Source organism: Lynx canadensis, chromosome B3, assembly GCF_007474595.2.
Source record: "Lynx canadensis isolate LIC74 chromosome B3, mLynCan4.pri.v2, whole genome shotgun sequence".
Classification (NCBI taxonomy): domain Eukaryota; kingdom Metazoa; phylum Chordata; class Mammalia; order Carnivora; family Felidae; genus Lynx; species Lynx canadensis.
Window position 1 is genome coordinate 58,989,739 of NC_044308.2, and position 15,174 is coordinate 59,004,912.

Below are 15,174 nucleotides of genomic sequence, written 5' to 3' on the forward strand. Positions count from 1 at the left end.
TCTTTTATCTCTCTTAAGCCTGTTTCTTCATTCATAAAATGAGGAGGATCAATGAAATAAAATATGTAAAAGTCTGTCCACCAGTACAGAGTTTGCCATTTTATAATGTTAGTTCCTTTCTTTTCTGGGTACAGTGGTACAGTTAGTCTTGAAGAAATTTGGTCTTGTATTGCTTTCTTCAAAAACCCAAATACATTAATTAAATTGACAAAAATGTATTGAGCACTTACTATATACTAAGATCTTAGAAAACTGTCCCTACTTTTCTTTTTTGTCTCCCTTTCTTATTTTCATATTTCTCCTTTCAATTTGCTCCCATGTTAATTATATTGATTCTTGAAAATTGATGGCTAGGATTTAGTTATGCAGAGAAAAGGTAAAAGGACATTTAAGAGCTTCCTTCTACCCAATTCATAGAGGAAAAGAAACAATTCTTATAGTGTAGCATGTAGTATCTGTCCTCTGAGTGATAAGGAGAACTTTATGAACTGTGACTTCATTAAGCAAGAACTATTTTTTGTGGCTGAAGACCTAAGGTTTCCCCATTTTAGCCTCTTCCTTGGAAGAAAATTAACATTTCCTTTGACTGAAAATCCAGCATTCCCTCTAGGCACAGTCTAGTTATGCAGTATATTTCAGTTTCCCACAGTGCTTCAAGGTTCTCTTTCTGACTCCTAACTAACTTTATCTAACTTTCTTGCCCTATTTTTTCCTGGTCAGGTAGCTCCTCCTTTGAACAATGTTGCCTCAGTTGCCTTCCATGCCTGATTCTTTCTCTCTGGCAAACTAGGTGCTTCCCCCCAAGGATGACTTCAAAACGTATCCACAGGAAGCATTTTTGTATTTAATATAAAATGATGTACTTGTACCTTATAATTTCAATCCTATATATCTAATTTAAATTCACCTTGAGGCAAAATTTTTTCCCATTTGATGATTAACTAAAGCCTCATCAACTAACATTTTTCACTTTTAAACTAGACTCTCTTTAGCAATTTTGTACTGATCTGTCCTTCCTTCTTGAAACTTTTATTCCTTAGCTTCAATAACACCCATTTTCTCTCATCCTAACCCTCTCCTATTCAATGTTTATATACTCTGTACTTCCATCTTTAACCCTAATTTCATTTATTCATCAAATGTTTGAGTTTCTTTTGGGGGGCAGTACCTATGCTACGTACTGTGGATACAGCAGTGAATGAGAGACAGACACAGTATACATGATTAGAGAGCTTACAGTTGAGCAGGGACTATGAGGGGAAGACCTAACCCAAACTAAGGGTTTGGGGGAAGACATTCTTGAGAAAGACAGTTTTAGCTGAGTCCTAAAAAAAGATGAGGCTGAAATGAGGTAAAGAAAGAGACAGAGGTTTGGAGGAATAAGAAGCTTAGAACAGATGAGAAGACAGTTTTGAATAGAGGACACTGAATGTTTCAAAGCAGAATAGGAAAAGCCCTGGAGGTTTCAGGATGTAAAAGTTCAGTATGTGCACTGGAGGGAACTAAAGGGAGAATTAATAATATTTGAATGCTGGAATGCAAGGCTAGAGTCAGACTGTAAAAAGATTTGTAAGAGCAACAGGAAGGCATTGACTGGCTTCTTGCCCTCCTTTTATGACATGTCTTATTCATTCATTCATTTACATATTTATGTATGTATGTATTTATTTATTTTATTAATTTTTTTTGAGAGAGAGGGAGAGAGGGAGAGAGAGAGGGAGGGAGGGAGGGAGGGAGAGAGAGAGAGAGAGAGAGAGAGAGAGAGAGAATGCATGCAGGTAGCAGAGAGGAGCAGAGGGAAAAAGAGAGAATCTTAAGCAGGCTCCAAGCTCAGCAAAGAGCCCAACGTGAGACTCAATCCCATGATCCTGGGATCACAGCCTGAGCCGAAATGAAGAATTGGATGCTCACAACTGAGCCACCCAGTCATCTCCATGACATGTTTTAATTATCTTTAAACAACTTCACTGCCCTATAATTTACATATCACAGATTGCATCTATATAAAGCATATAATTTGATGACAGGTGACAGCTTTATACAACTGTGTAACCACTACTACAATCAAGATAGAAAACATTTTTACCACCCCCTCAAAGTTTCCTTTCATTCCTTTGTCATCCATTCCTCCACCTCTGACCTCAGGTGACAACTGTTCTGTTTTCTATCACTATAGATTAGTTTCCTTTTTCTACAATACTTATATAAATGGAATCATAAGTATGTACTGTTCTATGTTGGGCTTCTTTCAGCATAATGGTTTGGGGATTCATCTATATTGTTGAGTGTATCAGTAATTCATTCCTTTTTATTGCTGAGTAATATTTTACTCTCCAGATTTATCACATTTTGTTCATCCATTCACCTGCTGATTGACATTTGGGTTTTTCTAGTTTAAGGCTTTTGTTAATATAGCTATTGTGGATGTTTGTGCATAATTTTTTTGTTGTGTGGTCATATGTTTTTATTTCTCTTGGGTAAATATCTAGGAGTGGAATGGTCTGGGTCATACGGTAAGTATATAATTAACTTTATAAGAAACTGCTAAGCAGTTTTCCAAAGTGGTTGTACACTTTTATACTCCCACCAGCAGATGAGAATTGTAGTTGTTCTACATCCACACTAATACTTAGTATTGTAAGTCTTTTTTACTTTTTTTTTTATGGTGAAAAAGGTTATATTTAGATTTAGCCAGCTGGACTCAATTTAGATGATCCCAATTTTGTTGGCAACATCCAAACCTTTACAGTCAGGAGCCAGTTGAACATATGCCTTCTTTTCTCCATCGGGCCTGATTATCAGAGTGTTGACCTTGGCCACATCAATGTCACAGAGCTTCTTCACAGCCTGTCTGATCTGGTGCTTGTTGGCCTTGACATCCACAATGAACACAAGTATGTTGTTGCTTTCTATTTTCTGCATGGCTGACTTGGTAGTCAGGGGGAACTTGATGATGGCATAGTGGTCAGCTTGTTTCTCCTGGGGGCTCTCTTTCAAGGATATTTCAGCTGTCTTTGGAGATGCAAGGTCTTGGGCCACTGAATGTAGATGATGTGCAGATCTTTTTTGCGTGTGACTATGGACGCCTTTCAGCACTGCTATCTTGGCCTTCAAAGCCTTTGCTTTGGGTTCAGCTTTGGAAGAGGCAGGGCTTCCTTCATCACCTTTGGCACCATCCTTGAGAAAAGACTGTAAGTCTTTTTAATGTAGGTCATTTTAGGGGTGCTTGGGTGGCTTAGTCGGTTAAGCATCTGATTCTTGATTTCGGCTAAGGTCATGATCTCACAGTTCATGAGTTTGAGCCCCACATCAGGCTCTGCACTGATAGTGAGGAGCTTGTTTGGGATTCTCTCTCTCCCTCTCTCTATGCCCCTCACGTGCGCACTCTCTCTCTCTCAAAATAAATAAATAAACTTTTAAAAAAGTGTAGGCCATTTTAATGGGTATAGAGTAATGCCCCACTGTGGCTTTAATTTGCATTTTCTTGGTGACTAATGACATTGAGCACCTTTTCATATGCTTATTTGCCATCACCAGTCTTCTTTGATGAAAAATCCATTCAAGGGGCGCCTGGGTGGCGCAGTCGGTTAAGCGTCCGACTTCAGCCAGGTCACGATCTCGCGGTCCGTGAGTTTGAGCCCCGCGTCGGGCTCTGGGCTGATGGCTCAGAGCCTGGAGCCTGTTTCAGATTCTGTGTCTCCCTCTCTCTCTGCCCCTCCCCCGTTCATGCTCTGTCTCTCTCTGTCCCAAAAATAAATAAAATGTTGAAAAAAAATTAAAAAAAAAATCCATTCAAATCTTTTGCTCATTTTTAAAAATTGGGTTGTCTTATTGATTGATTGATTGATTGATTATTGAAATATAATTGACACATAATGTTACATTAGTTTCGAGTATATAACATAATGATCAGGACAATTATGCTGTGTTCATGACAGGTATAGCTACCATCTGTCACCAAACAATGCTATATAACACTACCATTGACTATATTCCCTATACTGTACTTTTTAATCCCTTTGACTTATTCATTCCATAACCAGAAGTGTACCTCCCACTCTTCTTCACCCATTTTCCCCATGGGTTATCTTCTTTTTATGGAGATTTAGGAAGTTTTTATACATTCTTAAATAATTTTTCTGTCTGTTAAGTATACTGTGAATATGTCTTCCAATCTGTGTCTTGCTTTTTTTCTTTTAAAAAATAGTGCTTTTTGAGTTTTTAATTTTGATGGTCTGATTTAACAGCATTTTTTCCTTACGTTCATGCTTTTTGTGCCCTCAAAAATCCATTCCTATCCTAAGTCACAAATATTTTCTCTTGCGTTAACTTCTAAAAGATTCATAGTTTCACCTTTTACATTTAGGTCTGTGATTCAAGTTAATTTTGTATATGTTGTAAGGTGGCAGTTATTGTTCTTTTGTTTCCCCATTCCAACTTTGTTCTTTTTTTTTTTTTTTTTTTTTGTAAACTGCTTTGGCTATTCTATGTTGTTTGCATTTTCAGATACATTTTATTTAAAAAAAAATTTTTTTTAACATTTATTTATTTTTGAGACAGAGAGAGAGCATGAACAGGGGAGGGTCAGAGAAAGAAGGAGACACAGAATCTGAAACAGGCTCCAGGCTCTGAGCTGTCAGCACAGAGCCCGACGTGGGGCTCGAACCCACAGACCACGAGATCATGACCTGAGCTGAAGTCGGATGCCCAACCGACTGAGCCACCCAGGCGCCCCTTCAGATACATTTTAGAATCAGCTTGTCAGTTTCAATAACAAAAAGTCTGCTGGAGTTTTTATTGACGCTTGTATTAGTTTCTTCCTAGCGCTGTCATAACAAAGCACCACAAACTCAGTGGCACTTAAAACTTAAAACAAATGAAATTTATTTCCTCATAATTCTGGAGGCTAGAAGTCTAAAATTAAGAGGGCCACACTTTCTCTTTGAAGATTCTAGGGAAAGATCCTTTCTTTCCTTTTTCTTAGCTTCTAGTGATTGCTAGCAATCCTTGTCATTCAAGGATTATAGATTTATCACTTCAGTCAAGGCCTCCATCAATTCATGACCTTCTTTCCTGTGTGTCTTTGTGTAACCATGTCCAAATGCCCTCTTATAAGGATACAAGACATTGGATTAGGGTCCACACTAATCCAGTAACCCATAACACTATGTATCAGCACTATGGACTATTAAGAACCCACAGGAGGGGCACCTGGGTGGCTCAGTTGGTTAAGCGTCTAACTTCAACTCAGGTCATGATCTCATAGTTCATGGGTTCGAGCCCCGCACCCAGGCTCTTGCTGACAGCTTGCAGCCTGGAGCCTGCTTTGGATTCTGTGTCTCCCTCTCTATCTGCCCCTTCCCCACTTGCACTCTGTCTCTCTCAAAAATAAATAAGCATTGAAAAAAATAAAGAGCCCATAGGAAAAAAGTTTTAATCTGCTCCTTCCTTAAGGAACTTAAAATTTTGTTGAGAAGACAACGTTAACATACAAGAAACTACTAGTGAAAATGAAAAACAAAATAAATAGTGTGGCTCAGTCAGTAAGTGTAAAGAGTGTATAAGGAAGGAAAAGCATGCCCTGGGTCAGAAGTCTCGGACATAGATCAAAAGCTGGGCAAAAGATGATAGAATACATACACAGAAAAGAGGTAAGAGACAAGAAAAGGAACAAAAGTACAAAAAACAGGAATTAACATGACACAGAAAGGCAGGTGGGAAGACAAAAGTAAGCAAAACAACATGTCTGTATCACACTTTGAGTCAGGAGATAGTGGGAGACAAGGTAGTTAAAGCCACTTCATGGAAGACATTAAAGGTTAGACATCATAATTAATGCAGTGATATAAGCCCTCTGAAAGTAAGGTTTGAGGAAGATCAGATTTGCTTAAGGGAGAGAACAGAATGAAAGAAATAGAGACCTAGGCAAGGAGACTAGTTAGGAAGCTACTGCTGCTTCCTTTTCAATCAATTCTCTATTCTGCTACCAGAGTGATGTTTTTTAGCTCAATTTGATCAAGGAACTCCTCTGTATGTTGAATCACTGAATATGAGATGCTAGGAATAAAAGACGACACCAAAATTTCTAACCTCCGTCGTTTTTTTTTTTTTCCTAACTTCATTCTCAATAATGGTTGCATGATCAAGAAAGTATAAAAGGAATATAGTTTGGAGAGGAAGTATGAATTTGTATGGTTTATGAATAATTTGAAGTAGCAATTAAATTACAGCTAGAATTTGGCAGATTATGACTGGTGAAACAGAGGCAAAGGCAGGAATTACCAGGTGCAGCATGTTAGAAGAACTGTAGAAGGCTGATCCTTAAATCACAGAGGAACAGGCAGGCCTCCAGGGAGCCTGTTAAGGAAAATATGGGAGGAGTGAACTAAGCCTAACTAAAAATGGACCAGGAAATGGGGTAAGAGAAAAAGTCAAACAACCAGGACCAAAGGGTGAGGCAGGTAGGCTGGAGGTGGGACAGGATGTTGGGCAGGAACTCTCTTCATCCTGGAGAGAAGGCAGGATGTAGCTGTGGAATAAGGAAGTAGATATGGAATAATAGTGGCTAATACAACACTTACTAAACATTTCTTTCTTTTTCTTTCTGTCTCTCTTTCTTTCTACTATATAGTAGGCATTATTCTGAGCATGTTAATGATTTATTCATTTAAACTTTTAAGAATGAGAGGTAACTATTATTGTCCTCATTTTACAGATGAGCAAAGTGAGACAGAGAGAAATTAAGTCATTTGCCCAAGGTTATACACATACTAAATGGCAGTGCCAAGAGTCGAGTCCACAGTAATAGACATCCACTGTGCCAAGGTTTTACATATACACATTTCGTATGTGTCTGAGCGTTGTATACACACACACACATGCTAAGGATATTTTTTGGAGGAAAAAAAAGTAATATGTTTCTCATCCTCCTTTCTGGCACATTACCTTTTCCCTATTTAAACAAAGGTATATACTGCCTCAGGGAAGATTGTGGTTGTTAAAGGGAAAAGAGACTATTTATTATTCTGCTTCAAACCTCAAAACTGACTTTTTATTTTGCATTTGTAATAATGCAACCATTTGGGGGAGGTCTGTTTCTACATTATAATGACTCCTTTTAATTATCAAGAACTTGACTTGGCTCATGTGGACCATACAGCTTTAATGTAAATTATACATTGGAAGAATTCAAGTTCAGATCAGAAAAATGCTCTTACACACAGGAAGGAGAAGGAAGGCCCTTTCTGACATAAAGAGGAAAAAAAGGCATTGTGCGTGTCACAGATTCCGCCCAAATCCATATATTGAAGCCTCAAATCCCAGAACCTCAGAATGTAACCTATTTGGAAATAAGGTCTTTAAAGAGGTGATTAAGTTAACATGAGGTCATTAGGGTGGGGCCCTAAACCCACTGTGACTGGTGTCCTTCTAAGCAGAGGAAGAGATGCCAGGGACTCGTGTGCAAAGGGGAACAAACATGTAATAACAAAACAGCAAGAGGCAGCCATCTGTAAGCCAAGGAGAGAGGGCCCAGACGAAACCAATCTGTTGTACTTCAACCTTGGACTTTCAGACTCCAGAACTGTGAGAACATAAATTTCTGTTGTTTTTACCAATCCAGTCTGTAGCATTGTATATGGGAGTCCTAGCAAACTAATACAACCCTCTAGGGGGGACTCCTTTAGGAGAAGGCAAAAAATAAGATAAAATATGGGGGAATCCCAGAGAAGTAGGGCTTGCTTCTTACTTCACTGGACAACTTAAGCTCCTTTAAGTTATTTCTGTATTCTAACAGGTTGAAAATGGCAGGATAGTATAATAAATTGGAAGAAGTCCAACATCACCTTTCTAATTCCTTTGGAGCAGGGATTCCTAGATTTCCAAAGCTAGCCTGACAGTAGCAGTGAGCACACCTAGCACCTAGATCTTAGTCTCTAATACTCTTTTCCAATAAAAGGAACAAAGACTCCTTGGAGAAATTGCTGATTCTAGGACTGGGGCAGGAAATATATAAGATGACCTGGAAGCATCTTGTAGTGCCAGAAAGCAAGTAGGGAGCATGTCACAGTGATGGGTATTATGTCAAAAGGGATACAGAAGGCAACTCAAAGAACTCCCAGTGGTAAAAATTATAACAATTTGAGCAAAAGAATAAATACAATGGCATTGGATTATAACTTAAAGTATAAAATAAATATCCATGGGTCCATACTAATATAAATAAATGATTGAATAAATTAATAAATGAAGGAAAAGAGACAAAGGTCCACACAGAAGAATTCCAAATGATTTATGTAGATACTCTGACCTTAAGGAGGTAGAGTATAATTCCCCACTAAGTGCGGGCTGCACATAGCACCTTCCTTCCAAAGAGTACAGTATGGAAAAGGAGAAAAAAAGACTAATTTTATGGTACTTTACAGTAGAGAAACCTGACAAACAGGCAGAGAAACCTGACAAACAGATCAAGCCAGGTGATCAAGGTTAACATCAACAGTGATAAGTCATTTTGAGAGATATACCATTAATATGATGTAATTAAGAATTACAGTTTACCTCTGTGGTCTTCTTCCCCAAAACCATAAAAACCACAATCCCAATCTAATCCTGAGAAAAGCATCAGACAAGTCCCAGTTGAGAAATATCTGACCAGTAATTGCTTTTGACAGCTTTAAAACTGTCAAAGTCATCAAGAATAAACTGTCAGAACCAAAAGGAACCTACAGACACATAATGACTAAACGTAATGTGGTACTCTGGATGGGATCCTGGAACAGAAAAAAAGACATAAGGGAAAAAATGAGGAAACTGGAATAAAGTATAGACTGTAGTTAATAACAATGTATCAAAAGGGGTTCATTAATTATGCAAATGTACCATAGCAATGTAAGATGCTAATAACAGGAAATACTAGGTGTGGGGTATATGGGAACCCTCTTGCAATAATTCCATGTATCTAAAATTGTTCTAAAACAAATGTTTATTAAAAAAAGAAGAAGAGGGGCGCCTGGGTGGCGCAGTCGGTTAAGCGTCCGACTTCAACCAGGTCACGATCTCGTCGTCCGTGAGTTCGAGCCCCGCATCAGGCATCTGGGCTGATGGCTCAGAGCCTGGAGCCTGTTTCCGATTCTGTGTCTCCCTCTCTCTCTGCCCCTCCCTCGTTCATGCTCTGTCTCTCTCTGTCCCAAAAATAAATAAACGTTTAAAAAAAAAAAATAAATAAAAAAAAAAAATAAATAAAAAAAATAAAAAAAGAAGAAGAGGGGCGCCCGGGTGGCTCAGTCGGTTGAGCATCCGACTTCGGCTCAGGTCATGATCTCACGGTTCGTGAGTTCGAGCCCCACATCAGGCATTGTGCTGACAGCTCAGAGCCTGGAGCCTGCTTCAGATCTGTGTCCCTCTCTCTCTCTCTCTGCTCCTCCCCTGCTCACATTCTGTCTCTCTCTCTCAAAAATAAATAAATGTTTGGGGCGCCTGGGTGGCGCAGTCGGTTAAGCGTCCGACTTCAGCCAGGTCACGATCTCGTGGTCCGTGAGTTCGAGCCCCGCGTCAGGCTCTGGGCTGATGGCTCGGAGCCTGGAGCCTGTTTCCGATTCTGTGTCTCCCTCTCTCTGCCCCTCCCCCGTTCATGCTCTGTCTCTCTCTCTCTGTCCCAAAAATAAATAAATGTTGAAAAAAAATTTAAAAAAAATAAATAAATGTTTAAAAAAATTAAAAAAGAAGAAGAAGAAGAAGAAGAAGAAGAAGAAGAAGAAGAAGAAGAAGAAGAAAGCCTGAGCAAGGGACTACCTTGCCAACACTCCCTATCCACACATCATACCTAAGGCATCTCAGCAGGGCAAAAGAACTTTTGGTGTGGAACATCTATTGGGAAGAGGGGAGTATACAGGGGGTGATGCCTCCATAGGATCATGATCTCCAAAAAAGAGTAAAAGTACCTAGTGTCAGGCATCTAAACACCACTGTTGATACTTTGATAAAGACACTATTGATAAGATAAAGACCACTGAAGACCACCAAAATATGCAGATCTGAGGTCACTACCCACATTGCCTTGGGAACATATGAAACTTAACCCACCCCTCAGACACTACCCTGACAATGAGAATGTTAACAGGACACCTTAGGATGCAATTAAGGAAATCTCAACTTGACTGAAACAATAAGGAAACATTTTGTATCTCACATAACAAGTACCAATATTCTATTGCAACATTCTACTCCATAATGTTCAGTGCCTCATTCATTCTCTAGCTAACTCTCCTGGCACTCTGGTTGTCTCCATTTCAGGTATCACATGCAGAAGGCACAACATCTGGCAGCAGAAAAGACCACCTCTTCAAGTGAGACTCTTGAAGGATTCTTGTCAGATATTTTCTAGACTGTCTCTCAGTATGAGTCTGTCTGATGCTTTCTTGTGATTAGACTAAGGATTTTAGATTTGGGGTAAGAATACCATAGAGATGCAAGTGCGATTCTTTTAAGGAATTAGGAAACTTCCCCTCACAACTCACCAGCCACACATCATAAGCTCCTTCCTAAATTAATCAGTAGGAAGAATAATGAAATTACCATAATCACTTTAGACCAATCAGGACTTACTCCTGAATCACAAAGGCAAGTATATATACCAAACAAAATAGGGCTGGTCTGCAAAAATGAAGGAGGGTGTGAATGGATACTGAGCAGGCCACCACCAGTGTCTATAGGTAAAAACCCTGAAAGGCAGAGCCTTTACTCAAGAGAATACATTAAATGAACAAATCTGTTTTAAAATAGAAGACACACTTTTCATTGTCCAATTTACTTCTTCCTCCAACACTATCACCACCCAGAGGGAATTTTAGATCTGTTATAGAAAATAAGAAAGTTTCAGGCTTTGTTTTTTCTACAATCTGATTTGTAACATGTCAAGTTTGATACTTCTACATACATGTGATCTCAGATCTGTATAATACCTAGGTAAGTACTAAGCTCTCCATCTTACAGATGAGGAAATGAATCCAAAGTAGTTAAATAACTTGCCCAACATCACAGCTAGAAACTGAATTAGATTTCTAAGCTGTATCTGCAGTCTTCAAAGCTTGAAATGTTTTTTTAAGATACCATATACTTCCCCAGATATCAAGGGAGTAGAGGCAATAAACAAAAGACCTCTAACAGATAAATTTCATCTACAGCTCATCTAGACCAACATGACCCTTTCTGTTAGCAGCTCAAAGAATAAACATGCATACACACTCCAACAAAGATGCTATCGCTAGCTCAAAATATGAAACTGACACACAAGTAAGAGATTTAGATTTGCAAGCCAGTTGCATAAAATTAACTAAACAGAAGTAGTTAAGATACCTAGGGCAACATTTCTCAATGCTTTGCTGGATTCTTCTGTACCATGATAACAAGTAGGCCATGAAAATAGTAATCTGTGATCAAATAAACTGAGAGACTAGGTGAAACAAAATTAAACAGCCTTATTAACCAACAGATTTCTCAGAGCCTTTATACACCAGCAGGCATTATGAACTCTAAGAAGAGTATATTCTACTTATAGTATTTACAGTGCTTTAGGTTTATTTATTTATTTTGAGAGAGAGCGAGCGAGTGCAGAGGAGGAGGAGAGAAAGAGGGAGAGAGAATCCCAAGCAGACTCCTCACTGTCAGCTCTGACTTGAACCATGAGATCATGACCTGAACTGAAATCAACAGGAGGACACTTAACCAACTGAGCCCTTCAGGCGCCCCCTCTACTTACAGTATTTAACATTTATCTTAAAAAAAGCTCTTTCCTTTTTTAATCCTGACCACTTATAAACAATTCCTAGGAAAGTATTCTGTTTAACACCATTTTGAGAAACACTACTCTAAGGGGGGCAAAGGCAAAGGCCCAAGAATACAATCCATTATTAGGGGGCTGGAGGCAAACAAACAAACAAACAAATCCAATAAAGAATACAGTGGGGGCGCCTGGGTGGCGCAGTCGGTTAAGCGTCCGACTTCAGCCAGGTCACGATCTCGCGGTCCGGGAGTTCGAGCCCCGCGTCGGGCTCTGGGCTGATGGCTCAGAGCCTGGAGCCTGTTTCCGATTCTGTGTCTCCCTCTCTCTCTGCTCCTCGCCCGTTCATGCTCTGTCTCTCTCTGTCCCAAAAATAAATAAACGTTGAAAAAAAAAATTAAAAAAAAAAAAAAGAATACAGTGAAGAAAGTAGGAAGCAAATATGGATAATTCAATATTATAGAAGCAAGAAAGGAGATGGTTTCTAAAGAGACAATCAACAAAACTAAACTACTGAGATATTAAATAAATTGAGAATAAAAAGTGTTTCGATTGGACTAGGAAAACTGTCACTTGTGACCTTTAGGAGAATAATAGCTTCAGAAAGGGGGAGAAAAGAAGGATGACAGGCAGAATATAAAAGGTTAGGATGGAAATGATAAAAGAAGTAGATGAAGCATTTAGAGACCACCAATAACTCTAGTTTAGCAGTGAAAATAAAAAAAGAAATTGGTTGGTTGGGAGAAGGGAGCATATAGAGCAATAAAAAAAAAAAAATTTAGAATGGGGTCACATGCACCTGGTTGAAGGTAAAAGTGAAACCATACTGAAAGAAACATAATAACAGATCAGTAGATGGAAGAAATGGAATCCAGAGTATAAATGACTAGAAAAGACATCTTTCCTCTCAGCTTGGAGAGAATTTGAATAGCAATGCCTAGCCAAATCTGAAGACCTTCTTTTAATACTCAAAAATTTCATAGATTTCTTCCTACTCCACTCAAGAGAATTTTTCAGTCTTTAGAGTTCAGTGTATATAGCAAGGGTATAAATTTGCTGATCTGTTGCTCCTGTCAGAGGATGTCTGTTGTGGGGGAAAGCAGAGGGTTACAGAGCTGCAATTAACTAAGGGCCCCAATCTGCATGTAATAAGAAGGTGTAGGCAAGTGACAATAGGGAAGTTGGGAGCTCATGGGATTTTAATTTATAATGACTTACTATAAATGATTTTTATATACAAAATAAAAGCTTAGGAACACACAGAAAACAATGTGAAGATTACCAAAGAAGGGTCTAGAAAAAAAAAAGGCATCTACTTAGTCCACCCATAAATTTCCACAACTCTGCTATACCAACAGAAGTGGCATAAGTCATAAATTTATATATTTATAATGTATAAATTATACATAAATTTATAATGTAACTTCAGGGGCACCTGGGTGGCTCAGTGAGTTGAGCGTTGGACTCTTGATGTCAGCTCAGGTCATGATCTCATGGTTCCTGAGTTCGAGCCCCGCGACCAGCTCTGTGCTGACAGTGCGGAGCCTACTTGGGATTCTCTGTCTCTCTCTCTCTTTCTGCCTCTCCCCTGCTCATTCGTGGGCACGCGGGGACACAGGCACACACACACTCTCTCTCTCTCTCTCAAAAAAACCAAACATTTAACATAAAAAATAATAATATAACTCCAATATGCTGGTGAGAAAAAAGACTAGTAGCAGGTCTGGTTACAGTACAGCTTTAAACTTTTTAAATTTAAACTTTGTATGGCATTCCATCTGCATAAAACATCAACCCTAAGCGCTACTTAAGCATGGAAATTTTCATTTTTATTTCTTTCAAGAATAGCAAGGACACTGACACGAGATTCTGTTGCTTGTAACAGTATTACAGATTCTTCCTTTTTGGCTAATTTCATCAACAATTCAAATTGAGTACATAATTTTGCATTAACTATGCCAAAGTCACAAGTGTGGCTCATATACGGCTCCAGGGCCCATTTATCATAACGTTTTGATCACAAAAAAAAAAAAAAAAAAAGGCTGTAGCATCTGATTCTTCAACTACTTAATATATCCACCTACAGAGGTTAATAAAAATCATACTGCTTAAAATAAACATAGGTACAGGAGTCTGAGGAGGCCCATTCTTTAAACGAAGAAATTAATATTGATCAGTGTGCACGGAATAAGGATAAGGCAACAATACCTACACCAAAACTGGCAGTCTCCAGATTTGTGTATCTGTAAACCTAAGGCAGCCACATAGGCCAGATGACTGCTACTGCCAGCTCAGCAGCTGAGCTTGGAGAACAGGCGGTATCCACACACAGGCCACATTTGAGAACCAGAACTTGTGGCCAGTTTCGCCTGGTAGCGACTGGAGAACGTGGCAGTGATAAACCGGGAAAAGTCTGATAGAAAAAGGGTTACTGGCGGTAAGGGGAGCCTCCAAGGCTGCAATCCCGGAAGGCATAAAGTAGCCGCGGTAGGCTAATGCCCCTACGCCGGGTTAAAGGAAAGTAGGAGGACTGAGAGGAGAGGGCTCGTCCTTACCTTGTCATCCTCGCATCTTTTCCCCAGGCCCTCCCTGGCCTGCAGCCGGCTGCTGAGGCGGCCGTAGTCGGCCTCCTTCTGGTCGATCTGTTTCTTGTGCGAGTCCACCAAGAGCAGGAGGTCCGAATTGCGCTTCTCCAGGCGCCCACGGGCCACCTCGGTGCGCTGGACCTGGCCCTGCAGCTCCGCCACCTCCTCCTGAAGCAGGACGTGGCGGGAGGAGATACTCCAGTAGTTGAAGGCGAGGACCGCGATCACCACCAGCAGCACCACCAACACGAAGGAGGGCAGGCGGCCGGCCCGCCGGTTAGCCCCGAAACCCACCATGGGGTCGAACTAGGCTGTGCCCTGGGGCCTCGCCGCGGACACCTGCGGCCAGAATCTCAGGCCTCAGTAGCTGAGTTGCCTGGGGGACGCGGCCCCAGGGCCGGCCGAAGGAGGAGGCGGGCCAATCTGCCTGCCTGAGAGCCGGAGAAGGGGGCGGGGCCGCAAGCCGCAGGCCCCTCCCCGCCCCCCCTCCTCAAATCAGGCCAAAGCGTGTTCCCAAAGCTTTGAAAACGACCCTGCACAATCCGGGTAGAACCAGGAGAACCCAGTCGCCTGCACCCGGGACCCAACACCTCAGGGCTGGGGGGCGGGGAAAGGTGCCGGAAGGGGGCGGATTTAACTCTGGCCCCGCCCATTGGCTGGGTCCGGGTCGCTTAGGGGGCCATTGCCTAGTTTCCGCCGACGCCCCCTCTTCTCGCGAGAAAGTGAGTTTCTCTCGCCCTTTGCAGTCTTATCTCGCGAGTGTTATCTCTGTTGGGAAGAGTGTTGTGTTAATTTTGGTGCTTTGTGTTAGCT

General features: G+C 40.5%; 1 protein-coding gene and 1 pseudogene across 2 annotated transcripts in view; both read right to left on the minus strand.

Annotated features, from left to right (window-relative positions):
- The window catches only part of GOLM2 (golgi membrane protein 2), a 109,277-nt gene extending 94,321 nt beyond the window's left edge, over positions 1–14,956 (minus strand). Inside the window, exon 1 of one of the 2 annotated variants that reach the window (XM_030318277.1) lies at positions 14,332–14,956. In XM_030318277.1, the coding sequence (XP_030174137.1) occupies positions 14,332–14,658 (327 nt within the window). In that variant the 5' untranslated portion in view covers positions 14,659–14,956. The remainder of the gene's footprint in view (positions 1–14,331) is intronic. The other variant, XM_030318279.1, reaches the window with a different exon arrangement.
- Positions 2,645–3,246, minus strand: LOC115515990 (annotated as a pseudogene).
- Positions 14,957–15,174: the final 218 nt, after the last annotated feature.